Source organism: Myripristis murdjan, chromosome 21 (genome assembly GCF_902150065.1).
Source record: "Myripristis murdjan chromosome 21, fMyrMur1.1, whole genome shotgun sequence".
NCBI classification, from domain to species: domain Eukaryota; kingdom Metazoa; phylum Chordata; class Actinopteri; order Holocentriformes; family Holocentridae; genus Myripristis; species Myripristis murdjan.
This window is the reverse complement of record NC_044000.1, coordinates 30,823,373-30,850,754: the sequence shown is the minus strand read 5'-3', so window position 1 is coordinate 30,850,754 and position 27,382 is coordinate 30,823,373. Positions and strand designations below refer to the sequence as shown.

General features: G+C 43.1%; 1 protein-coding gene across 1 annotated transcript; it reads left to right on the top strand.

Moving 5' to 3' along the window:
• The first annotated feature begins 3,169 nt into the window (after positions 1–3,169).
• On the top strand, positions 3,170–27,382 carry vwc2l (von Willebrand factor C domain containing 2 like). The gene is made up of 4 exons (XM_030080864.1): positions 3,170–3,658; positions 4,782–5,316; positions 17,977–18,106; positions 27,231–27,382. The coding sequence occupies exons 2-4, from the start codon at positions 4,903–4,905 to the stop codon at positions 27,380–27,382; spliced, it is 696 nt and encodes a 231-aa protein (XP_029936724.1). The 5' UTR covers positions 3,170–3,658; positions 4,782–4,902.

Sequence of the window (27,382 nt, the reverse complement as noted above, 5' to 3'; positions counted from 1 at the left end):
CTGAGCTCCCTTTCCATTAGCTGATTGAATTGGAGCCCACTCCTGTGGTCTGGGTTTTGTCCCCTTCACTCCAAGCACCAAGAACACAAGTGAGACGTAAACACATCTGTGGGCTGGGGGTAGGTGAGTGCGAAAATATGTCATAAGAGAAAATTATCCCGCGCTAACAAGACTGCTTCACGAACCACTGGTAAGATGCAGGTAGTCTATTTATAGAAGCAGCTGCTCCAGTATATTTCTCAGTACCAGTGTTGTGTTGTATCATCCAGCCCATGTTTTTCGTGAGCCAGAGTGAAGGCCTAATGGACCATGCCGTGCTGTAGTAGCTGGCTGTCTGAGACAACACATCCCACATTAAGATCCAACATGGACCCAAGTGCAATGTCAGATTTAATAATTGATATATACTTGTTCCGGTTTGGTGCCTCTGTTGCGGAAAGTGGTGCAAGAGGAGTAAAGGAGATGAGAGGCTTCACAAACCATCAGTGTTCCTATTCTTTATAACCAGGTCAACAGCCAAGATGATGCTGTGTAGAAGTTGGGGGTGGGAGGGTGGGCTGGAGGTAGGGTGGTGGTGGTGGTGGAGGAGGGGAGGCATAGTTAAGTGTTCAGTATATAGTGCAGGAACTGGCAAATGCATGCCTTTCTCTCAGTCATAGAGAATGAGATCTCATTCAGAAACCGCAAAGGACTGTTGGGTCTTGTTAACATCTTCCTAGTCTGACACAAAGCACATCTGCTAGTGGAGGAGGCATGATTCGAAGGGGAAAGAAAGCCGGAAAGAGAAACCACTCAACGATTCCTGTGGAAGTAGCGTTAAAGGGAGGCAGGGATGCAGCCAAAACACGCAACCCGATGAAGTCAAATGAGGATGCTAAGCGATGAGAACACGGGTGCAAGTTGGAGGAGATTAAGAAAAACGCAAACACCACATGAAAAATGTAATGAAAACGCACGCTTTCCCCAGTTCTGCATTCAGCCCGGGAGAAAAGTTAACAGTGCACCCTCAGTTTGCCCTCCTGCGTTCGCCTGCTAAATGTTTCAGCTGACACAGTAATTATGCGCTTTGTGCGTGTCACCGGGAGTTTTGACAAACCCCCGCTTGCCACGGGTTTTGTTGTGATTGCAGCTTTGCCAGCATCTGCATTTCAGACACCTGTCACCTCTTAGAGATAACCAACCCCAGCATGATCCCCGTCAGTGGCGTCGGCTGCACTGTCTCAGAGCCTGATTGACTTAGCGGTGCACTCAAATGCTATATGATTTGGTGTAATGATAGAGATCACCCCCGTGTTACAAGACCCCGCCTGTCGAGCCTTTAGATAGGGCGGGATAAGGGGCCAATTAGCGGAACATGGCTGACAGCGGCAGGCTAACACATTGCCATCTAGTCAAAGTGAGAAAATCTCAGTTATGAAGGTTGAATGTCATCAAGCCGGAGCTTCAGATACACTTGACGTTGAACCGGCTTGACAGATGTTGCCAGAAAGCAAGCTTGCTCTGTTTGTTCTGCAGGATCATATTCAAGGGAGGTTAGGCCAAGGATATGCCCATGCATTAATGACCATATACAGTATACCATATAGTTTGCACCCAAGTGCACATATACATCCATACCTTAAGCCATACCTGCATCGCATAGCTCTCCAAGCTATTGATCTGTACATGCATGACTCCTTTGTTTGGACAGCCGTATAGATCTTGTGAAAGCCATTGGTTTTCACTCAGGCAGAAAATAGGGCAATAAATACCCAGAATGACCCGTGTCACACAAATTAAAGGTATTTCATTAACTGGATGCTTCCAATTGTATTCTACATTCCACAAATAGTTAAGCAAGGAACAAACGGACATGATGTTACCAGTCATAGTGGCCTTTGGAAAATTAGATAGGCTATACATGTTTGTTTGGCTTGGGAGAGGCAGGTGTTTTAAATCTAAGTGTGCTCAGGTTACATTAAATAACAACAACTTTATTATTATTATTATTATTATTATTATTATTATTATTATTATTATCATCATCATCCTCAACATTTTTACAGGATTTAGTAACTGGTATATTTGCACCAGGGAGTCCACGATGCTTCCTTTGATGAGATATATGTGATTCCACGTGGGAATAACTAATTGCTTTATGATCTCTTTGGGTCACATTATCATCTGTATTTAGACTCTGAATGTAGTCAGGCAGTGGCCCCTATGGGCTATCATCTGTAAGGCAAAGCGGATATTTTGCCACTCTGCAATGCCATATTGTTTCTTTTTCTTTTTCTTTTTTTTTTTTTGGAGTGGGGTTGTTGTTGTTGTTGTGGGGCTTGCAAAGTCAGATTCCCTTTGCCTTGCGCCTTGGAATACAAATGCGTCTCTGTAAACTGTGCAGCAAATAATGAGTGACTCACAAAAACCTACTGTAGGTCATGTGTGCAGACACTCCCGCACGCACGCGCTCACGGATACACAGGCGCAATGAGAGGCTGGCGCGTGTGTTTACTGGTACAGATGCACACGCACACAGACAAACCCGCACACATACAGACGCGCACACAGAGACACCTAAACGCGCACACGGTGGCACCCGCGTGCACGCGCCCGCGCTCATACACGCGCACACACATACACACGCACACACACATGCGCGCGCAGGGAATGCGTTGCACCTCACACTCACACTTGGTATAACTACCTCTTCAGTGTACAGTCTGCTCCTGTAGGACCGTTTCTGACCATTGGGCACTTTGTTCGTCATTTCGCTGAATTTTAACCTGTGATTCAACAGCGGGACCGGACCCGGCGGAGAGAAGACATGCAGTCTGAGTTTTCCTGCTCGTGATCTGGGGATGTAAGCGTTGTTTTTTGCTCCTGGTGAGCCAGAGGAGCAGAGGACGGGCGGATAGGGGAGCTCTGCTGCTCAGTGCAGGACGCAGGAGACAGTCGCTCTCCAAGGTGCTGAAAGTCGGAGCGCACCCTCTTCAGTCGCCCCGAAGGACGATGAAGGAAACATCTGCCGCAAGCCGAGCTCCAAACCATATGTAATGTTTGTCTGCAATTCCCATCGGTACAATTTTTCTGACTCTTAAACTTGTCCCTTTCTGGATTTTGGTTCGCATATGTTTTTTTTTTTATTTTTTTATTTTTTTTTTTTTTTGGGGAGGGGGGGCTACTTGTCATGCGACCGCTGGATGTATATGTGCAACAAGACCGAATGCTGTCTTTTTTTAATACACACCCTCACCATTTGGAAATATTAAAATGACTCTGGATGCTCTGGGAATCATATAAAGGATTTTCTAAAAAAGCTGTTTGGTCGTTCCTCTCTCTCCGCATTGCATGCCTTTGGACGTGAACTGTGTTATTGTCTCCAAAAGGTGAGTCCTGTACGGATAATCATGAAGCAGACCCACTTTTACGCGGATATCACTTCGCTTGCACTGGAGAGGGGGCATCCGTATCTCCAAAAGGCTGATGTTTAATTGCTTTTAAGCCCACCACCAAGAGAGGGAGAGAAGGGGGATTACGGTATTTTTCGGAGCCTGGTGAATTTACCCTGTGGATAAACTGAACTTGCCGATAGTCTGCTGGCTTTAATCTGCTCTGTAGTCCTCTATTCTTTGGGCTCTGGCTTCAGACTAAGTGGAAATCAAGCAATTTCAACGCGGTGAGTTGATTATAGGCGAATGCCCCATGGTAGCTTACAATATAGGCAACCTCACTCTGCTTTCTGTTGTCACTGACATTTAAATCTATCCATCAAAGCGTGCAGTAGCCTATATGCTCAGACAAAACCAGGGGATATGAGCTAAGGGGAAAGATTTCCTCTCGTGTTAAAGTGTCCTGATTCTGCTCTGTGTTTCTTTTTTTCCCCTGGCAGGGGGCAGCAGGTTTACTTTAATTCCCACTGCGCATTTATTCGCAAAATCTGCATGCAACGGGGTGATTTGGTGAAAGCATGGTACTGTAAGTCAAATATCGGAGCGGTAATTTGCAGAATAATTGGCATCAAGGGCATTTGAACCAAGCTAATGGCTACCTGTTGTTTCTGGTGGCTCACGTTGAGTTTTAAATGGCACAGAGACGTCCAATAGGATTTTCTTGAGTGGGGGAAAGAATAGAGAGAACAGCGCACTCCACCCACTTCAGATAATGAATGTGTTAACCTTTCTGCGTACTCCCAATATTGGGCGTTTGGCAATTGTAATGATTTTGAATCAGGATCACTGGAATCCCCCCCACCATCCCTGTATGCGCGCGCACCCCCTCCCCCTCACACTCTCCCTCTCAAACACACACACACGCACGCACACACACACGCACACACACACACACACACACACACACACACACACACACACACACACACACACACACACCCTGAGTCACCCCCACCCCTCATGCGCGCGCATCAAAGGTTTTAGTTGTCCTCCAGAAATAGGCCTAATAGCATTAGGTAGCCTACAGTCTAAAAAAGGCAGTCCATTTACCTATCATGATAAAATCAGATGAGATGAAACTTTTAAGATCCCCGTGGGGAAACTGCCTCGTTGCAGCAGCAGCAGCAGCAGCAGCAGCAACAATAGTGATAGGCCAAAGCAACGAAAAACATAGTTCAAATGGGGGCTTTCTAAATATACACAGCCGACAATTTCAGCATTAGAAAGTCTAAAATGAAAGTAAAAAAAAAAAAAAAAAAATGAATGAATGCATGTAACAACCCAGTAGCTTCATGAGGGTGTAGCATCATCCATCATATCATCAATTCTTTTGCTTTTCCTTCAGTGCAGCCTCGTCCTCAGTGATGGTAATGATGATGATGATGATGATGTTGATGATGATGGTGAAGCGCAGGACGGATCTGGAGTGGATATCGACGGCCTAGGAATGCCATCCAGACGCTCTTGTTGAATGCGGATAGCGATGCCGCGGCAAAGGATGGGCCCTCTCTTCTCGGCCGCCTGCGTCGTGCTCCTGGCCCTGAACGCCGTGTCCTCCGCCTCGGTCGGTAACCCCGAGGATTACGCCGCGGACGAGGCGGAGCGGACCGCCGCTGACAATATCGTCTTCGATGACTACCGGGGGAAAGGCTGCGTGGACGACAGCGGCTTCGTTTACAAACTCGGGGAGCGCTTCTTCCCGGGACACTCGAACTGTCCGTGCGTGTGTACGGAGGACGGGCCGGTGTGCGACCAGCCCGAGTGCCCCAAGATCCACCCCAAGTGCACCAAAGTGGAGCACAATGGATGTTGCCCTGAGTGCAAGGAGGTTAAAAACTTTTGCGAGTACCGGGGGAAAACGTACAAAATCCTGGAGGAATTCAAGGTAAGACGTCAGCAATCTGCTTTACAGGATGTGGTCAAACCTGGATTAAATAATCTCAGTTTATTTCCATCATTTGCTCCATTGATGCATCTAGCCTTGCGCAGAGGAGTCAGTTCACTGAATCTCCTGGGGTCAGGTACAGCAATGAGAAAATATAGACTAGCAGAATATTATTTGATCTATGATTTAAATTATTAGATGTAGGACACCAAACTATCACCCTAAAGCAAACATTTGTCCTGAATGTGCCACTGCTGGGATTTCCTATAAAGACGTGGCTTCCACTGAGAGTTCTGTCAATTTCACTCCTCCCTCCTCCACTATAAGGATGATTACAAGATCAAAGTTGGACTGAGGCTGAGGTATGGCCAAGTGCCCAGCTGACGCCCATTGGCTGGTTTCATTTGCCAGGCCGAGTCAGTCAGTCACTATCAATGAAGAGTGGTGTAAATGCATTAGTATAATTCTGATCAAGGTCTGGATGCCAGTAAATAAAGTGTTGTACACACAGCTAGCCACAGGACAGCTTGGATTATTCGGTTGGAATAAACATGAAGACAGTCATTAACCATCATGGGCATGCATTTTCATTATATGCCACCGGTTCAACTATCAAACATGACAGAGACACACAAGGAGTGGCTTATGAAACAGCTAAGCCCTGGATTTAGTCTGCAATTGTGTTGACATCAGTAATCCTGATGGTATTTATTTAAGAAATGCAAAACACAGTGCCAAAAAACATGGAATAAAGGCTTGATGGCAGGGGTTTGTGTTGGTGTTAGGGGTTTTTGAGCAGGGTGAGTCGGTGAATATTATCACGGCATACTGTAAAGTGTCATATGAGCTGACTGCTCTGTGTGTCACAGTGTAAAATGCACCCAGCATCGCTAATATAGCTGATGTTGCACTGATAATTGAATGGTTTCATCTGTGGGGTGATGCTAACATTGCACCAGGAGGCTGCTGTCTTTATACAGCAGGAGAATTGTTCCAACACAGGTGATTTTAAAACATGCATTATATAAACACTGGGCCTTTGCTGGAAAAACTCAATATGCTTTGTGTCTTCCAGAAAGGATGATTCTGTGTCTCGACAGTCATTATACAGTATGACAGTACTGTCTGATTAGAAATGACACTGTGAGCATGACAACTACAGGCTGTGTTTTAAACTGTTGCTGCCCATGAGGAAGCTTCCTCATTCAAATTCATCCCAAGTGGATTGAGGCTGTGGATGATTGAAACACGGTCTGACACAATCTGGGCTAAACTGAGACGATGTAGCTTTTGGTTAATCATGGCATTTGTTCATGTTTGCAAAAATACATTGGCTATTTGTTAGGATTAATAACCCCATTATAATTGGGTGTCAGTCAAACGCTATAAGACCCCAACTGAAGAAGAAAAAAAATCCTTTCTATTTCACACCCTGATTTGAACACGTATTAAGCCTGTGCATGCAATACAAGTTAGTTGGACTGTCCTAAATGGGTTTTCACAGATATACATTAAACAGTCAAAGATTTAGCTTGTCCTGGATTAAATAATCAGATTTTATGAAGAAAGGTTAGAGGTACTCCAGTGCTAAATAGGGGCTTGCATTAAAGCTTGGAAAGGGCATCTTCAATTTAAGATTAATGCTGGTCTGCGGCAGATTGGGAGGGTGCACTGTGCCAGTGGTAACCACCAGACATCAATAGAGGTTAAAGAGTATAATTCCACATTAACCCAGAAACCAAATTACCCTGATTCATATTTGATATGCTGTTGAGTATTTTGAGTACCAGGACTGATTTATCTAATAAGAGATCCATTCAAATAAATAAATAAATAATTTAGTACACAAAGAACCTAAGCCCATTTCAGGACTTCAAAACTTGTCTCTGGTGGCTCACATTGGGTTTTAAATTGCACAGTGATATCCAATAGCCAGGATTTTACTGAGTGGGGAAAATAACAGAGGGAAACTTACCATACTTGACTCATTAGTCTGATCAGAATTCAAAAGACCTGATCACCGCCAAAAAAAGAAACTTCAACCATTAATTATTTAACCCTATATCAGTTGAAACCCCATTAAAACTGGTTTAAAAACCAGAAAATGAATTACCCCCCATAGTTACATCTCAGCCTTCTTCTCATGGAAGAGTGTGTTTGCTGCTGTGCTAGCACGTACCTAAAATGTCTGCTATCGCCTGGCAAGATGCAAATCCTCCTCTGACTTTCAACAGTGTTGTGGGCTGTGCACGTGACCAGGCGCACCACTGTGGGCACATTGTGAAACAAAGCAATGTCATTACAGAGACTGCAACCAACAGTCCAGTGCAGTTGTTTTGCTACAAAGCACCTGGATTATGCTAAATGAGCTGTTTTGGAGAAATTTAATGGGACATTTTATGGATTTTTTTGGAGTCGTATGCTTTTCCATGTTTTGGGCCTTCAGTGGTTTGGAAGAGGGCTGACATGGAGCCATAGTTGCTCACTAGCTGCTTGGTTTTCATACAAACATCAGTCAAGTTTTGATTGGAGAGTAGTTACACCTGCAGTAAGGAATTCTCCAGCTCTGTATGATTTGTCTCCCTCTTCTGGCACTAAAGTAAATGCTGCTTGAAAAATACATTTCCAGGTGGTTTTTAGTCATTACGAACAAGAGAAACTGGAGAAAAAAATTATAATTAAAAAAAAGATAACTTTGAATGTCATGGGATTGTCACACAAGGTAATTAGTCATGCAGTTATTTCTATTGTAGAGTTCTAGTAGATATTGTGTGGTTGACATTAAATTTGTCTCTAAAAGTCAGCTGTGCATCAATGTGGTAATGTCGCCACAAACAACACCTTGGCAGTGTTCACAATAATGCAAAATTCAGTGGGTGACAGGCTTAATCATCATGTGTGTGAACTTGGCTGGTATTAGACTGAATGAAAAAAAAAAGTCCATTATTTTGCAAAAGGTCTGTACTGTAGCTTTAATGCATGTGGGGTAACTGCATTCGGTACACAACATGCCAGCTGCTTCATGTGTTAGACTCTGTAAGTAATAAGGTTACACCGAATCTGCCTAGTTATTTCGTATGCAGATCAACTTGGAGCATGATTAGCCCAGGAATGAAAGTGAAAGCAGCCTTGACTTTGCGTCCAAACTGTGAGCAAGACAATCAGCGAGTCAAAATAACTCCATTCATTACCTATAGCGCTGAGAAACGAGAAAAACTTGGCTTACGTGTGCATGGTCAACAAGTTTGATGGCTAAAAAGCTGCCCACAGCTGAACTTTTCATGATTGATGACCGTCAAGTTGCTCTCTGCTTTAGGGCCCTAACCCAACACCTGTTCTGGCACGACTACCACTGATAGTTCATAATAACATAATTTCCACAACAGGTTTGATGCATAACGGAGGGGTTAGGAGTCGGGGCTATTTATAAACTTTTGTAACAATTTTCTGGAGGTCTAAATTACTGGGGTCAAACTGACCCCCAATTGATAAAAACTTGAAATTGAGGAGGGTTACCAATGGTTATGAAGTGCTTAAACAAAGTAACATGGATCATGTACAGAACAAAACAATACACTTCAAACAAAACTTTCGAGTTCTCTAACTTTTATGTGAAAGACTAGAGAGTTAGGAAGGACACCTTACGAGTGGCTGCATGCACTGATGGTGCCGATGGTAAACTCAGAAGTAATTCTACGGATTTCGGTTATATTCTAGATATTTTCAATGAGTGCTACTTTGCTGCTTAGCTTCACACGTTAACTCTGGAAAGACAATGTAATATTATAGAAGGCAGCACCAAAACAACAAACAATACATAAATTGACTGTTCGAAAGTCAACCAGGTTGCTGACAGTGTGGTGTGCAATGTGGGAGTAGAGTCCCACTGGGCAGTTGTGGGTTTTAATGCTGTAAGTTTTAGCTAGAAGTCACTTTGGATTGTACAAGTTTTTTTGGCTCGGTTATCCATCTGCACGAAAAAAGTGAGGCTGTCCATTCCTCTTCCCCTGCAACATTCTCATAAATACGTCTGACAAAACGGCTCAGCTGCTGTAGTATGTTTGTTTTACTTTGGATTCATGTGCATCAAAATGGCTTCGAGGCAAAACAAAGAAATCTCTTAAGAAAGATGTTGGAACATGTTGCACCTGTGAACATTAGCATATCATTTTCACTGAAACAAATTAAACCAGACCAAGGGCTATACACTGAATCAAACCAAACAAGAGGGCATAGCCAAGCATCGTGATGAGCTATTCTTGTTTACCGCAGTTTATTTGTGGCGAAGCTTTGACCCACTATCAACTTTTTAAATCTCAAGAAGAAACAAAAGGACTTGAAAAAAGTTGTTGGCAGTCATTATTCATTAGTTGTCAGCATGTGGGCTATTTCGGGTGTTGTTGTTGTTGATTCTAGCTGGCATATATCCACCTCCGGTAACCTCAGCTTCATGAATGGATGGGCACAGCGCCAGAGCTGCCAACTCTCACGCATTGGCCGTGAGACTCACGCATTTGATTGGCTTCACACGCTCTCACGCCACACCTCCGATTTCTCACGCTGAAGTGCTCATTAAGAGCCTTTTTTTTCTTGACTAAAAACGGTTCTGTTTATCTGTGATCTATCGGCTGGGCCACTTTTACAAGAGGCTCAGCCAATCAGAAGAATCTTTTCAATCAATCAGGGACTTCCACTCACCCCACCGGCATATTATCCAATGAAATGAATGAGTTAGAGGCTACTCACATTACAAAGTTTGTACCGCGCCCAAGCGTTCATGCACGAGCACATGCACGGTCACGCACGCAGCGCGAACGTGGATACGGTGTAAATCATGCAACTTTCCTCCTTCCTCCGCAAAATCGTTTAATGCCCCCCCCCCCCCCCCCCCCCCCCCCCCCACACACACACACACACACACAACACACACACACATCAAATCTCACTCTAAGAATTTTGAAAAGTTGGCAGCTCTGCAGCGCATCTCTTTGTCACACACCTGTGTCTAATGGTGGCTTGCGATTGTTTGCGAGGCTTTTTAGATCTCCAGCGAGGGCTTAGACTTTACACGATAGCGTGGAGACTTGAAAGCGAAGCAGTGCTGTTGTTAATAAGGAGTGTGTGAAATCGGCCCTTTTAAAACCCATGTAGTTAATCTGTCGTGATCGGAGTGTTTGCGTGTCAGCCAGGATCAGGCTCAGCCCCGCATTGGGATGCAAGCCCACACTCTCCTGTGAGGGGCCCTGTGAGTCCGTAAGCCTCGCGGTTTGATGTGAGATCAAGTCCATCAATAGTGCATCTCACCCTCGCAGCCATGTTAACCTTGACCAGCGGACCCAGAGAGGGAAGGACATTTTATGGTACTTGAGGGGGGAAACACAAAAAACAAAAATCATTTACTTGTTCTTATTGATTTCTCCAGTGGAAAATGACATGACAGATATAGGAAGAGGGGGAATTGTGACTACCACTCTCCCTTAGTCATCAAAATAACTGGCAGGGGCATGAGACAAGTGGTATGAAGCTACATGGGTTACTCTAATGTCTTAGTTTATGCCCACTGTGAGGCTGGATATCATTTGGCAGGAAATAAAAGTCTGGGAACCCTGCAGTGTTCAAGGAAATCAAAGGCTGTCAGTATCTGGGATACGGACCCCAATTAAGAGATGCCGGCAGGTTAACCTTTGGTGTGAGCCTCATTGGCATTTCCTTGGCTGTGATCCTGGCGCATTGTGCAGAGGTCTGCATTTACATTCACCAGCGGGTGAGGGAGAAGACACGCAGAGATACAGCATCTCAGAAACCCGACAACAAAGGATGTGGTGTCTTTTAGAGCCTCTGAAAAGCTCTGATGTCTGTATTTGAAAGGGCAGTTTTATGTTTCATTGCATGGTCCGGCACCACCCCAACATCTTTTTTTCACACTTTTCCCGACTCCTTTGTCCAGCGCCATCATACAGGAAAACCCATTATGTAACAGTAAGGCCAGTCACCGAGTGCCACTTAAATAGGGTGTGCAGTCATAGTCATGCTAGCTGTTAATGGTCATTCGGTCCAAACCACAGTTGACTGCAGTACAATGTCAGCCTCTCATTTGTTGAATCTAATCCTTGTATAACTCATGCATCAGCAATCTTAGCATCCACTTTAAGGTGTATTTTCCAGTGCTAGTTACACTAGTCCATTATATTTCTCTCCTGAGATTAAAGTACAATTATCTAATAGTGATATGGGTGTCCCAGGAGTAGAGTGACTACCATTGGGTGTTTTTGCTGCTCTATTGTTTTGCTGCCCTGTGAGAGTTGTGCCACTCACCCTCGGTAGGTGTTTCACCTACAGGGTTCCCCATCAGCTGAGGAAGGGACCAGTCTGCCCAGCATGGCTGCCGGCGTGCCACTGGCCTCAGCGCAGCTCCAATCAAGAACCAGGAGATATAGGGTGAGTTCAGATCCCAGGTCGGACAGGCTAGGGCTGGGATGTGAACTCAAATGTGAACAATCCCGTCCATGCTTCCTGCGATCCCCCAGGGAAGGGATGCAGAGTGGAAAAGGGGGGGAGGGGCTGCTGTGGATTTAGGAGACAGGAGAGATGAGGTGGGCATGACCTCTGGGTCTCCAAACATTTTCAGTAACGAAGCAACCGGTTGTAACCTTAGATTCCAACCGTCAGACTACCTTGAATCATTTCTAACTTAAAAGAAAACCGTATTAACTGGTTAATTTGATAAATAATCTGCCAATATCTACCATCGTAGTGCTTCATTTCTACTCACCTTTCCTTTAATCTCTATTGGACAGATACTAATCTATTCAACACAACCACTGAGTACGTCTTAAATGTGAAAGCTCTCCCATTTCCAGAGAAAAAATGGATTCATTTTTACCACCGTGAGTCTAAATTAGCTGTAGATGATAGATAAAACTGCAGATTTAGAGGACTTACTATTGCACAATCAATAAACCAACCCTCCTTTGCACAACTTAATATAATTAGAGAAAAGTAGAAATTAAGTTAAAGTACACTTGCTTGCACATGTACACACGCACACACATAAACGCGTGTTAAATGGCATGCACACACAGGGCTGCCTACACATCACACACTGCAGTAATTAGTGACTCTGCTTTTCAGCACTGACACCTATGAGACGCAACAGCCATAAAAAGCAGCAAAAATGATTGCCCAAATTGATTTTCCTATCCAATTTGCCAGAGGCAGAGAGCTCTAATTTGAAGAAATGATTAAGTGCAAACAATTAGGCCGAAAAGAACTTTTGAACCAGTTTTTCTCACAACAAGGAAGTAACCCCTATCCAAATACCCAAATAGAAGAAATGGCAGGATGTTCTCAGCATCCATGTCCTTCATCCCCTATGTTTTGCCTCCTCTCTTTTTCTCTCTGTATTCCCTGACCGCTGGTAAGATGTTGTTTTGACGTGGACGACACCGGCATGCAGTTTGCCTTGTCAACCCATTCTCCCATCACCCCTGTTAATTGCATGCATGAGTTCCCTGTGACCCTGTTGTCCAGCCTCAGAGTACTTGACGTTACCCCCCTCCCTAACCTCTCCTAAAGGTCATTTGACTATTCAGTGCTTCCCTGCCTCATCTCAGTTTGTCTCAGAGTGAAACTGGAAGGCATGACAGCCGGTTCGCTCTCATACCCGGCCGGGAAAAGATGGGGACGACAGAAGACTTTGCCTCACCGAAACATCTGGCAGCACTTCTAAATTTGGTGCTGGTGCTCCATTTCCTTTTGTGAGTCTGGGCCGAGGCATGACTGATCCTCTTCACGGTAGACCTCACACAAAAGAATGCATTGAAAGCACCGGTGCTGCTGAATACATTGAAGGGATCCCTGCAATGTATCATGGCTGCATGGAGCATTTTCTCTGTCAGGGTACACTTTGATTAGGGATAGAGTTAAAACAGATACACTTGGGAGAAATGCAACCTCTGCACTGTGTGTGTGTCACGCTGGCAGGTTTCCACCTACACTGGTTTTCAGGTCGATCCAGTGGATTAACTTAAAGAGGAATGCCGTGGCACCTCAGCTTTGAAACGCTTTATATTTTTAAGGCCAGGGTACCGTAGTGAACACACACACACACACACTCACACACACACACACACCAACACAGCCAGAAACAAGGAAGAGACGTTGATCCAGCCCTCTAATTTGTTCTTAATGCCACACCGATTTGGAAGTATCTGTGACAATTTTCTGGAGATCAAGGTGCCTTTTTAGATCAAAAAGAAAACACTAAACTCAACATAAACTACCAAAGGAAAAAAAAAAAAAATCAGATGCACAGTGCATACCATATCTACAGAGGCGAGTCTCAGTTTGTTGTCAGTGGTGCAGCCGTGCATTAGTGTAACATTACAAATCAGTCCTAGTTTTCCTTTGTGTTTTTGGCTTTGGGAGGTGTTCATTTCCACATAATGTATTGACTGCACTGCCCTAAACCAAATGAATAATATATGTTAATTCTGCTATTGAGTGGTATTCCAATTAATTCTTACAATTTACTAGCAGCGACTATTTGACAGAATCCACTCACTAAGGAAAACAAATGATAGGTCTGGCGGATTTAGTCATGCATCACTAATGTGTCCTTCAAGGACTACTGTACAATATCTCATTTTCTCTTTTTTCTTCTCTCTATAGATAGTAATGTGCCCTTTGGGGAAAAGACAGCTATGCCTGCCAAATATAGATTTCAGTGAAAGCTTGTTGCAGTGTTTTCGTTTTGTTTTCGTTGTTTGAGCGTTTTATAGTCATTCGCTCTGCCGTGGGTTTGGCAGCTGGTCAAATAATCAAAATCGGTGTTAGCTGGATCCATACCATCCATTTAACTAATTGTAGCTCCCAGGGCTGCTACAGTCGACTCATGTTTGCCCCGCCCGCTCACCCATAATTACCTATCAAACTGCCATGTAATCAACCATATACTTATTGCTATGTAAAAACACTGTAATGGGAAACAATGTTAGCCTTATGTGTGTATCACACTTTCCATTGTCTGTTTATCAAATGCACAAAAATAATTAATGGCTTTTTTTGTGCCATACATAGGATTTTCATTAATAGGCTATGGGAGGAATGACAAATTGTCCCTATTTGGGAAAATACGGAACAGATCTTTATTTGTTTATTCATTAGTTTATTTATCAGGAACAGTACACTTTAATTAACAGCACGACAGTAAATGAGCGAGGAGTTTTACAGCAATGAGGTGATTCAGCTCTGCAGAAACCGCCACACTACCTAAGCATAAGGAAGGTGTCACACACAGTGAAGTGAGTTATCAGGTCTTTGGTTTGAAAGGTCACCTGCAGATTTGTGAATTGTGTGTGAGAAATCAGATTAATCACAGTCATATGAAACATTATCCAAGACGGTACCTTCACTTGAAATAACATGCATACATATCTCATTGTTGCTGTAAGCTGATTGTTGCCATAATTCCCCGACTAGACGTATTATTTATTTTTGCCAGACATAATCTTGATTGAACATGGGTTTGGGCTGTTGGCTGTGTCAATATAAAGCTAGCCGTAATTGCTCTTTTACTTTGCCCAAGGTCAAAGTGTCTCATTCTCACTCAGCCCCGGTAGCTCACGCACAACGAGGCCGTGTAATGTATACTCTAATTACCGGACATTCCTGTTGGAGGAGCGGCCGGGAGACGCGTTTGGGCATTTGTTTGAAATAACGCCGAAATGCAGCGAAACACAACATGTGCGCACTTTAAATGCCTCAGACACAGCGAGTTCTTGCCTCTGAGCTCTGGTGCTCCACTATTGACCCTGGCTCCCACCTTCCCAGCCCCCGCAGACTCAGCCTGTCAAGCTGACAAACTGGAGACCATCTTCCATATGCATGAGTCAACATCTTGCTGTTTAATTGGCACACCACTGTACGGGCACTCAGGCTGACAGAGGTGCAGGCGGCTGTGGGGATGTTTAACTCCGCAAAGTGGGAAGCATTTTGTAGCAGTTTGTAGATGTTAGAGCACTGTGTTTTTTCTTTTTTTGTTTTTTTTTTTTCCACTCTCAAGATGCTGACTTATCTTACCTTCACGCTCTACGGCCCTACGGTGTGTGTAGGTATATGTGTGCATGTGTGAGGAATTTCTAACTACTCTGTGGCTTTTTTCATGCAGACCGAAGCCTCGACGTTTGGTGCAGAGCAGCAATGAAGAGCAGAATCATGACGAGCGAATGATATCTATAAGTAAACGTATCATCCTGTAAGAGCCAGTGTGGTGATTTTAACTTTGTGAGGGAAAGTTTGATATGGATTTCTAACATAAGGATACTATTTCCATCCAGTTTTTGATGGTTAGATTTTGCACAGATTGTGTAACTGAGAGTCTAAACTTCCTGCACGCCAATATTTCTGTCTTTGGGGAATGAATGTCCACATATTCAGAACTTCAGCACTGAATAATAATGCAGACGCAGTGATTTGGGCTACTTTGACCAGCTGTTGTGGATTCTGCCGGCACCCGGAGGAAGTGCTTTTTCAAAGACCATTATTTGCCTTTTCACAGTGATGGTAGATGTATATATATATATATATATATATATGGATATATATATGGATATATATGGCAACTCTCACATGCTCAATTGCAACAATGAGAGCGACATCACTTGAATTGCAGGAAAAGTGGAATAATGGGAGGCAACTACGAAACTGAGTCGCATTTATTTCTGAATTCTCTCTGATGATCTGCTGCAGTCCCCTGGGCAACGATGACGTGATCATTAACTCAACGTGATTTCGAGGATTGATCGCTACCTATAAGATTGTGTGGCTGTATTGATTTAAATCTCTTGCTCCGTCTACTTGCTCGTATCCGTATCGCAGCCGCATTGCATCCGGACCACCAGAAATTCCAACGTAAAACTGACCGCTTCCGTACCTGCTTTCGAAGATCAATCAGCAATGTGAGCAAAATCCATTTCTTGTGCATCCAGAGCTGCCAGTTAATACACCCTGATATAATAGACATATACAAGTCACATGGAACCAACTAGTGTCACCATCCTAAATAAACAGATCCTATATCCATATGGATTGTGAGCAGAGGAAGAGCGGAAATGAGAGGAAAGGTAGACGGGATAACGGGGAATTTGCTTGAGCCAGCGCTGTTGGGAGTGTTGATGATGACAGAGCCAAAAAAAAAAAAAAAAAAAAAAAATGCAGATATTCACTCGAAAAACAGATATCCATTCCAAAATTTGACACGTGCTGGTACAGAAGCAGCGCTGACATTAAAGTGAGGCACACAGCTGGGTTCATGAGCTGTTTTAAGACCTTTACTTACAAAGTTGTTTTTTGTGTTGGATTGAAATGGTGTTGAAGTATGAATATTATTAAGGTATTAGTGAGGAGGAAAGGCTTCCCATGTTAGTGTTAATACTAAGGTAACACTAATATTAAGGTTAATACAAACCTTTCCAGTATTCTGTGTCTATTATTATTCATCAGTTCAGTTTTGCTTGCAACAAAATGGTTTCTTCCAGTGTAAAATGTGGGTAAACTGTAGTTAATAGACCAAACATTCAAAATCAGTGGTGCGCTTGTGTCCTTTAAGACTGGCATGTCTGAAAAGCTTATCTTGTTTTGCACATATATCTGCATTATGATTTTTACAAAAATGTGTGTTTCTTTTGGCGGTTATGGGTGGGAAGATACAAGTTATCAGGATTGGCCTCGAAACAATAATGCATCCCTGATAGAGATAATTGAAAAGAATGGCAAAACTAATATCCTGGAGGAAAAAAGAGTGTTTTGCCTCAGAGCGGTGGTTGACCTGTGTGGTCGGTTGCAAATATGCAGTTTCCTCTCTCTATTGATGTTGACCTAGTAACTGGAATTTTATATTCATTTGTTCAGAGGGTTTTTGCAGTTTCTCCTCTTGTCTTGTGTTATATATAAAACTGTTTTTTTTTTTTTTTTCCAACTATAGAACATTCCTTCTGTCTAGAATGAAGACAGACTTACTTGCTGATAGAGCAGGCGCGGAGCCGAGCATCCTCGTAAAGACTTCTTGGTGATGAGCCGAAAGAAAATCTAGTGTGATGAACAGTTGACCTTTTGTGCGGTCTAAACAGTTTGTATTTTTCCACACCATGTAATTGCATTACAGTTCATTTTACGGTCAAGAGACTTTGCACAGATAAAGCCAAATAAGATGCATCGCCACAGTGGCTGGATAGCACTGATTAGCATGTTCCAGAGGTGGTAAGATAAATCTCTCAGCTCGTCGAGGCGGGCCGCAGCACCATGTAGCGCTGAAAATACATCACAACTGCTACTGTATAGAGGATAATTATCATTATAGTTATTTCTAATGAGTCAACACCAAGGCTATGTGTTCAGACAAAGTGGCTTTTGCGATAAAAACGTCTTTGTGAATAATGTAACTTATTTCTCATTTTATCGTAACAATATTATTTGCCTATGATCTGAATATCTTTAGTTGGCCTTTATGAGCATAAGGGAGCACAAACGCAGCAGACAAATAACAGTTTGCTCACCTATGACCACTAACCATGTACTCAAACAGCACTGCACTGATAAAGGTGAAAAACGTTGAGTCATTTAACCCAGTTTCTTTGTTTGTCCCCGTTCCTCTGCCCACAGCCGTCACCTTGTGAGTGGTGCCGCTGCGAACCAAATAATGAGGTGCACTGTGTGGTGTCTGACTGCGCCGTCCCGGAGTGCGTCAACCCCGTGTACGAGCCAGAGCAATGCTGTCCCATCTGTAAAAACGGTAAGCACCCGTGTTCTCGGAAATTCAACACACACTCCTCAGAAGTCATTAAAATTTCATTAAACCAACGCCGGCAAGTTTATCTGCGGTATGGCCATTTGATGACCGCGCCTTTGGAGGATGAGAATGTAATTGATGCTTTATGAATTAAAATCATTACCTTGGGCCTGTTGGCCACTAATGAGCGGTACTAGCTTTAATTATAAATGACACACTAAGCAGAGTAAACATTAGCCCATTGATTAAGGCCACGGTGGGAGGGACTGATGGGCCCCCAGAGAGCCCTTTATCTCCCAATGCCCTGCCGCCCTTGTCGCACACAGCCAATCCCTAAAGGAGAATTATAGGATTCCAATGGTTCTTTGGCTATTTACAAGGGAAGGTGGAGATTTCCCTTTGCCAGCTGCAGTCCTGGGGGACAGATGGAGCTTTATGACTACAGTATAGCAACCGCTCCTCTGGAACACGATCGCCCCAGCTGGGCCGATCGGCGGCAGAAAGTGCCTATGGTTAACATCAAATGCATGACCAGAATGGTGCACTACATTAGGGATGGACCGACATGTTGGCCGACTAGCAATATCGGCTTATAACAGCTATAAAAAGCAACAGTGGTATTGGTGCCATATTATTTTTGTTGTTGATACTTGGCTGATTGCAAATTTGGCACTTGTGTGACCTTTTTTTTCTAGTGTAACTGTCAAATTGGCAACAGAGTAAAAGTAAACATTTTTACCTTAAAAGGACCGTACCTGTGATTTTGCATGTTTAGCCCACTATCTGCAAAATGTATAAACTTCACATTTCTGCTAATCTTTTGACAAAGCAAGCAATCATATAATATAATTTTTTCCAGCCATCTGTTTCCATTCATTCCACTATGATATGGAAATGAACTTTCAGAGACTCCAAACTTTATTCATACCAGTATTCAATGACCGCCGTAATAAAGTCGTTCTCATTTATTTCCCTAAAAGCAACAGCACTGTTGCGTTTTGATGACTTGAAATTAGGCGGAGGGAAACGGTCCCTGCACCAGAAACAGTCAACCGGGAAACATTTGCTTTACACAGTGAATGATTAGTCCTGTGTTTTATGAATGGGAAGATATTGTTAGCTGCAGAGGCAGAACATTATGAGGTGGGTGTTTCATTCAAAATGTAATATTTAAAAATCAAGGGATTTTTATTGTATGTTGTGAAATCTTTAGTACCCCATCATTTGCAAAATGGTTTGTAAAATGTGGTTTGTAGTAAAAGGGCCAAATGTTGAAAATCCGTGCTATGGTCCTGTAAGACATGACAGGGCATGTCTTATAGCTGTTTTGCACTTGCATTTGTGTTATGATTTTTTCAAAAATACATACCTCTGTTGGCAGGTATGGGTTGGAAGATACAGGTTATCGATGTTGACAATAATGCATCCCTGCACTACAGAAACGTTTGACCAGCGATGAAGCACAGCCTTTAAACTGAACTGGAATGAGAACCTGATAGAAAATGAGGATGCAGCCTTCTAATTATGTGCAGCGGAAATGCAAAAATTTATTTTAATTTGAATACAGATAATAGCAAAGAATGGCAAAACTAATATCCTGGGGAGGGAGGGAGGGGGGGTGTTTTGCCTCACAGCGGAGGGTGACCTATATTCTCTAACTCACAGAGAGGTATTTAGTTTGAGGAAAATGCTAAATGTCCATATCACCAGAACTACCCACACTTTCTTTCACACTCTCCCTCATCTCCTCCTTTTGCCGCTTGCTTTCTTTCATTTAAACACACACACACACACACACACACACACACACACACACACACACACAAGCCGGCTAGCCTGCAGCAGCTGGAAGAAGAGAGCTAATCCAGGCCGACAGGATACGGTGACACCCATGGCATTTCGGGGGAGGCCTGCCGTCTCTAGGCCTCCAAGGGTGCCTGGTCCAACTCTGGCAGCCAGATGAATCTATATGGGGGTGGATGGCTTACGGGTGTGTGGGGGGGAGGGGGTGGAGGAATGCTGTTTAGCTCTCATTTTTGGCCAAGGGACAGGCGACCGTGGGAGGAAGCCATCCACTCATGTACTCCAGTTGGACATGCAATCTTCAAGAGACAGTGACTGTTGTGCCTTTTTTTTCTCTCTCTCTCACTTCAGTATTTTCCTTTGACTTTGTGAGCTCCAGGAACCCGGTTTCTCAAAATTTTATGAAATGAGCACGATGTCTTGAAATGCAAAATATAGCCTCTGTGCACAAAAAGTGAGAGAACCAGTTTTTCCCCACCATGAATGGATTATGTGAAGGAGACAGTGGCAGGAACAGGGAGTAACTTGATGCTGAAGTGGTACGGTTGGATGGGCATATACCGTCAAATCTCAACAACCCAGGTTCCCAGTTTTCCTCATATTTGATATGACAAAAACGATATCCTAATCATAGTAAAATTCTATACTTGCCTCATCCTATTCAACGTTTTAGTTGTCTAAATCTAACCCTAAACTTAACTCTAGGGTTTTTAGTTGCCTGACCTTAGCTCTAACCTTCACCAAAGTTGTTTTTCCTGCCAAGACTTAACTGTTAGTTAAGCTTTTGATACGACAACCAATGTGGGGATGTAATCTGCACATAATTTGTGTCCACAGCACAAATATATTTTTCAGAGTCTGTGCTCATTTCACAACATTTTATGGAGATGAAAAGGCAGAAGTTGATGCCTGCTGGGTTCCTCACATTGGACACAATGCCATGAAAGAAGAAGCTCTTACACGCATCAGCAGATTAGCTGTAGCCAAGCGTCATGACGGAAAGGGAGAGACATCAGCCTCGGCTCAGTTTTACCTAGGGCCTGCACAGACTCAAGCAACTTCAGATGTTATCTGTATCATGAATTATATAAATTCATCAGGGAGGTACTTTTAATTATATAATAAGGAAGCTCATAAGGAATGCTTTATGATAATGAACCCGAGTCTAAAAATGGTCACTATTGCTTGTGAACCATAGGGCTGAATCATTTATGGACCTGTCAGCTCTTATCTGCCTGAAGACTGTCATTGTGATGTCCTGACAGACTGTCATGCAGTACCACGGAGTCAGCTAAAGTCAGGTAACTTATTCAGGTTGACACTTTGACGACGTTTTACGGACAAGCAGCAGTGATTCATGGGTTTGAGCTTTATGGCAGGTAAAACTGTGTGAAAGCATTCCTTACATCAAGGTAAAAAGAAACGATTTGAGCCAAATAGACTTTAATTAGATGTCCGTGTAGCTTCCCACTTACCCAGGTCATGGTTATCTACATAGAGCTGAGTCGAGATCAGCTGGACTTATTGTTTGTGAAGATGATTTGTGAAGATGTTTCACTTTTCATCCAAGAAGCTTCTTCAGTTCAGAAGTAAAGAGGCCTCTTGGATGAGAAGTGAATCTACAATAAGTCCAGCTCATCTCAATTCAACCCTGCATGGATCACTTTAATTAGAGCTCTAATACGAGCTTGCTTTTTAAGGTGTACAAAAAAAGCAAGTCCTCAAACCCATAAGTTGTTTGTTCCTACCCTCTAATACAACCCACAGGATTGTTTCCTAGATAAGCGCTCCCTACTGGCAGCAGGAGATATACCACAAGCTGTGGTTTCATAGGAGTAAAAACGGGCACTAAAAATACTTTGCTTAGGGTATCGCACATGGTTCAGGTTAAGGTTAGTGGATCTCTGTTGACATGGTGACAATAACAAACATGCAGAAATGAATGAAACAAAGCACCCAGAGATGAACACTGGACTCACTTCATGCAGGAATCAAACTCCTGCTTCTTGGTTGAGAGGCCTGTGTAGGAGTGACCCCCGTGTGACCCCCCCACCACACTTACCACCCCCCAGTGTGGATGTTGTCGCTTGTATATTGCGGCACATCCCTGACACTTCCTGACACAGGACCACTGGAGGCTGCTTAATGTTAAAATATCACTTTAGGTCGTAATAAGCTGCTGTGCAAACGACCTTTGGGGTAGTTTTTGCAGTGGAGGACAGTGTCAAAAAAAAAAAAACTATGATGTGAAAAGACTGAGACAGGACATACCTGATCTGACCTGTTTACTAAATTTTACTGGCCATGAACTGATTACAGGGTTGGACAGGTGTGAGTGTGTCCTTTAAGTGGTGACAGGTTGTGGAAACTGTGTCCTTGTGGCTCCGGTCTATCTGGCCACAAACAATCACACTTGGCAGCTACGCCAGTCACCGCTTCCCTCATCAACCTCTGCCGGGTTTGTCCTGTAACCTGTGCCAGCTGCACAGAGGCAGATCAATGACAGTTAAGACTTGGCAAGAACTCTCAATGTCTCCTCTAAGCTCAGATCGAAGGTCCTTTATCATGTCCGAATAGGCCATGGAGCTCATCTATACCAAGGCGAGAGAGGACTGGACTCAGCCAAAGGGTCCCTTTATGGGTTTCACTTATATATTTAATGCCTGTTACACCTCATTTCCACTTACAAACAGTATGTATTAACAGGAACTTTAACCAAAGGACAGCAAGGCAAGTCTCACCCTTCTTACAGTATGAGGCGAGAGCTTGTGAGACCTTCAGAGTTCTTGTTAATGATGGCCCTGTGGGGCTGCAGAAATTGAGGCTGAGTGTTTTTTTTCAATGTCCTGCTCTTCATGCAAATCTGACTTGAGTCAACATCCCAGAGGAAGAAGAATGAAAGGCTGAGCTGCTGATAATTAAGGAATACATAAGCCTCCAGACAGGTCATTTTAATGCTAGGGATATTGAGACACACACACACACACGCACACACACACACTGCACTCGGTGTAATAATTTAACAGATTTCTTGAAAAGTTTTACAATCTACTGCACTGTGCCCCTGAACCAACCCTGGGCAAAAGGGAAATTTGACCGAATGTACTGTTTTATATGCCAACTGCAGTGCGTTCACCTTGACAAAAAAAAGAGATAAAAAATAGTCAAAACTGGACTTGTGTCAGCTTCAGCGTCACCTGCTATGTCTGTGAAGTTGACCAAAGTAACAGGGCGAAGTATCAGACCCAGGTTTATCAATTATGCATTCACAATTTCCAACAATTCCCAGCAGTTCTGCTGATGTCGACATCACACACACAGCAAAAAGAGCATCTAAGGCAACCTGCTTAGGCCTATTTATAATTTTAGTCCCAGGGGTTGAACCTTGAAGTGCATGGCATCCCAATTATATGGCCCCTCTCCAGAAACAAAATAAAGCATTAGCAAATGCTCTTTCCCTCCGTGTCTGTCTCTCCCTTGCTCTCATAGACCGACACAGTCTTATTCCCAGGTCGTCAAATATTGCAGCTCAGTCAAGCCCCTTTCGTGTCTGATACTTTCTCGCTTTTATCACATCTCAGTGTCATGTGGTTAGGTTCATGCACCAAAACCACTTGGTTAAGGTAAGGGAAAGGTTAGGTTTACCTGCAAACATAATAAAAGGTACCTACCATTGATGTTTTTTTCCTTTTAACATAACAACTATTACCTTAATGGGAGTTATTACATTAACAGGAGACTTGAATATTTCAGTTTTCAAAAATGTAATAACTGAACTGATATTAAAATAACAATTGCAATCCAATACAAAAGTGTTATTCTCAATAGGCTTTTTAGAATGTATTTATTATGAAAAAATATATGGTCTCTTTCCCCATATTCTTCACAGGTTGGAAATTGAAATATCTAATCAAAGTCTGTGACATCTGGATGCTATTAATGAAATTAAACAGATAATTGTGACTGTGCCATATGTTTTGACTTCTTATCACATAATTAGAGCATTGCTGGGATGAATAACATTAACACTTCCCAATTCCCAGTTTTCAAAAATGCAATGCCTATAAACTGATAACTAATAAATAACCAAGATGCAACGTCTAACTGTCCTCCATACACAAGGTCATGGCTATGAGGCGTGATCACAGGGCTGCTTTAGTGCTTTAGTCTTGAAAGAAAAAAATGTAAATCTGTAATATCTGGATACTTTCCACGAGCAAACTGTTAATTATGGCATCTCATGTTTACGCTGTATATACACTGAGGAAAAAAAAAATAGTCTATCACACTGTTGTCACACCACGCCTCATACCAAAGGGTGGCTTTGGCTTCTAATGGGCTTCTAATGGGTGCCTTTGGCGTCGCTATCAGACGCAGAGGGGTGTGACAAAGCTGTATTTGACACCCCGGGAATGAGAATGGGCTGCATACACACAGGCACTGACACAAAGATGGAAAAAAACCAAGAAAACACAAACAAGAAAAAAAAAAATAGACACTCCAATATCACGTTTTGATAAACAACCTAGATTAATAGTGAGTGATGTTAGATGGTGCATACCTCCGGCAACGCTACAAAATTGTCAACATAGGCCCGTTCCACATGTTGGATTCTCACCACAAGTTAATTTCCTCCATCAGACATGAGAGAAGCCTTTCCAAGTGCTATTATTTTAGTATTTTACCTGATTAATGCAACGCCATATGGTCAGTCAGCCGTTGGAGCTTCTCTTCAAACACCGTACCGGGTTTTGGAAAAACTGGCAGGGTGGTTCTGTGTAAATTGGAGATGACCTCTCCGGTGCTCCCATGTTGTTTGATGGGCTGATAACAGAGGATTTGCCTCTTCTTTTGTCTGCTGGCAGCCACACAAACTTTAATTGTGTCAGGAGAATGTGTTCAGAAGTTACATGCCTTATGATGAGACCCCTCAGCCTCCAGCCGCCCCCCTTGAGCCAATAAGTGTGAAAAAGTAATGATTTCCTGCTGCACTTGTGGTAGTTATGGCATGGCACGAATCTACTTAAGTTTGTCATGTGCACAAGGCCTGGATGGCTAACAACGGCCAAGGGAAAGTTTAGTTGTTGTGGAAAAAGACAAAAACGGCGATGATGTTAGATGATGATGTGCCCATGTAAAACACACACACACACAGATAATTCACGACAACGCTCATGTCTGCTGGCTGTGTTTGCTTATTCTTCATCTAACATTAGCTAATCAAAGATAATAGGACTTGACAAGATCAGTCACTCTCACTTGCTTTCCCGTCGTTAACTTTTAACCCGGACTGTTAACTTTTGACCCCCGTATCTTTTAACATCTTCAGTCTGACAGATGTTAATGTAATTACCAGAATGCAAATAACAGGAGCTGGCAATGTCATCAGTGATCTTTGCATAATCCCACCCTCTAAAAGCATTTTCACACGTTGCAAATATATATGTTCAGGAATGTGAATATATGACATGTCAGCAGAGCAGTGTTTGGATGAATGCATGTGAATGATACCTAAAATAAACAAATGAAAAATGGGACTACAATTCAACCAACGTACAATAGTTCATAACATATTAACATGTATTTTGTGATCAAGTTTTACACAGTTACACAAGTCAATATTTTGTACAATATGAACCGTGTAATTCTATAGTATAAACATTATGTTAATATATCTTATTATTACATTCATATTATTATCAGGATTATATTCATTATAGATTCAGACATAAAAGAGTCCAGCTCAGTGATTGAAGTTGCAAGAGTGTTTTCATAAGTTTCCAGATAATTCAAAATTCTACATACAAATCTGAAGGAATCTTGTCATCTTTATTTCATCATTAGGCGCGAGCTCCTATAGCACTGTGGAATGAGATTTTCTTGGATAGCAATTTGAATTTTCCTGCATCTGAGCCCAGATTTAGAAGTTATGTTGCTCTACATGCTGCATAGATAATTCGGGTGCAGCAGAAACCATTAAGTATTAATGTCTAAATATGTGGAGACTCTTTCCTCATAATAATGATACCTCAATCACACAAGATTGAGAGAATAACTCATACTAACTAGAAGAGAGTTCGATATCACACAAGAGCTCGTTATCGCACGAGCCTGGAGGTTCACTTCGTCAAGGTGTATGCGATGCACTTCAGTCGCGTCAGTGTTATCATTAGGTTGGACTAGACTGGACCACTAGGAAGACAGTGGGATATTATGGTGCGTATGAATATCAGCCAGTAAAACGACTGTCTCCTCAAGAGTTATGAGATGTAAGAGTTTCTCATCATTAATCGACGCTTGAATCTGGCAGGTTTTACAGAGCTGAACCCTGAGAGCAATCCAAAGTCACCGTCACACCAATTGAGCTGCTGATTTGCTTCATTTAAATGATTAAAACTGGGGCGAATTCCTGGCACCTTCTTGCTCTTCTGTCTGGAGAGGTAGAAAAAGAAATACACAGCCTCAAATCACCCTGAGGCAGTGAGGGGAAAAAAAAAAAAAAAAAAAAAAAAAAAGAGAAATTCCAATCTTGTACGGTGTTTACCATTTAAGCATTCACGCATTTTAGCGAATGTAACAGCGTTTTGGCTTCCTCAAGTACAGATCCCAAGACTTACCCATGGTAATCCTTTTTTTTTTTTTATCTGTTGTGATCATCAAGCACATGATCAGTATGAACGGCTCCAAAGGTACGAAGTCAAACTGGGAGCAAATCTTATCAAGGGGGGGAAAAAAAAAAACAGGATTCACAAAAGTCAATCTTACAGCTTTTCAAGGATAAATCGGACTTGATAATTTGTCAGTTTTTTTTTTTTTATTGTTTTGAAAGTCTGTATGAGTGCGCAGAGAGGCTGTGAGTGAGAATTGCTAAGGAGTCTGTGGCCTTTTCATACAGACTGAAGTGATTAACACCATCCTCCCTGCTGCCTCTCAAAGCAGCTTTCCCTCTCTCTCTCTCTCTCTCTCTCTCTCTCTCCCTCTTTCTCTGTCTCTCTGTACTCCAACCTCTCTGTACTGCCAAGCCAGCGCCTGGCAGCCTTCTCTGCTTGCAGCGCATTAGGATGCAAAGCGCTCCATGTCGAGGGAGAAGGGGAGGCTAACAAAAGCGCTTTAGTGTTGCAAAAACAAGCCCATCGGTGCATGCCCGTGAAAAGATCTGTACGTCTGCTCTGACTCTCCCAACTCCCCATGGCTCTCCGCATCACTCCACCACCCCTCCAAAAAAGAGAATCTCCCAGGAGAGCCACATTCATTTTCCTCATTCCTTCTTTTCTCTCCTTCTCACCGCCTCCATCCCTCCTTCCCTCTCTTCCCCATGCGGCAGGTCCAAATTGCTTTGCTGGAACAACGATCATCCCAGCCGGAATCGAAGTGAAGGTGGACGACTGCACCATCTGCCGCTGCCACAACGGGGACTGGTGGAAGCCGGCACAGTGCTTGCGGCGGGAGTGCCTCAACGGCCAGTCGTTGTCATAG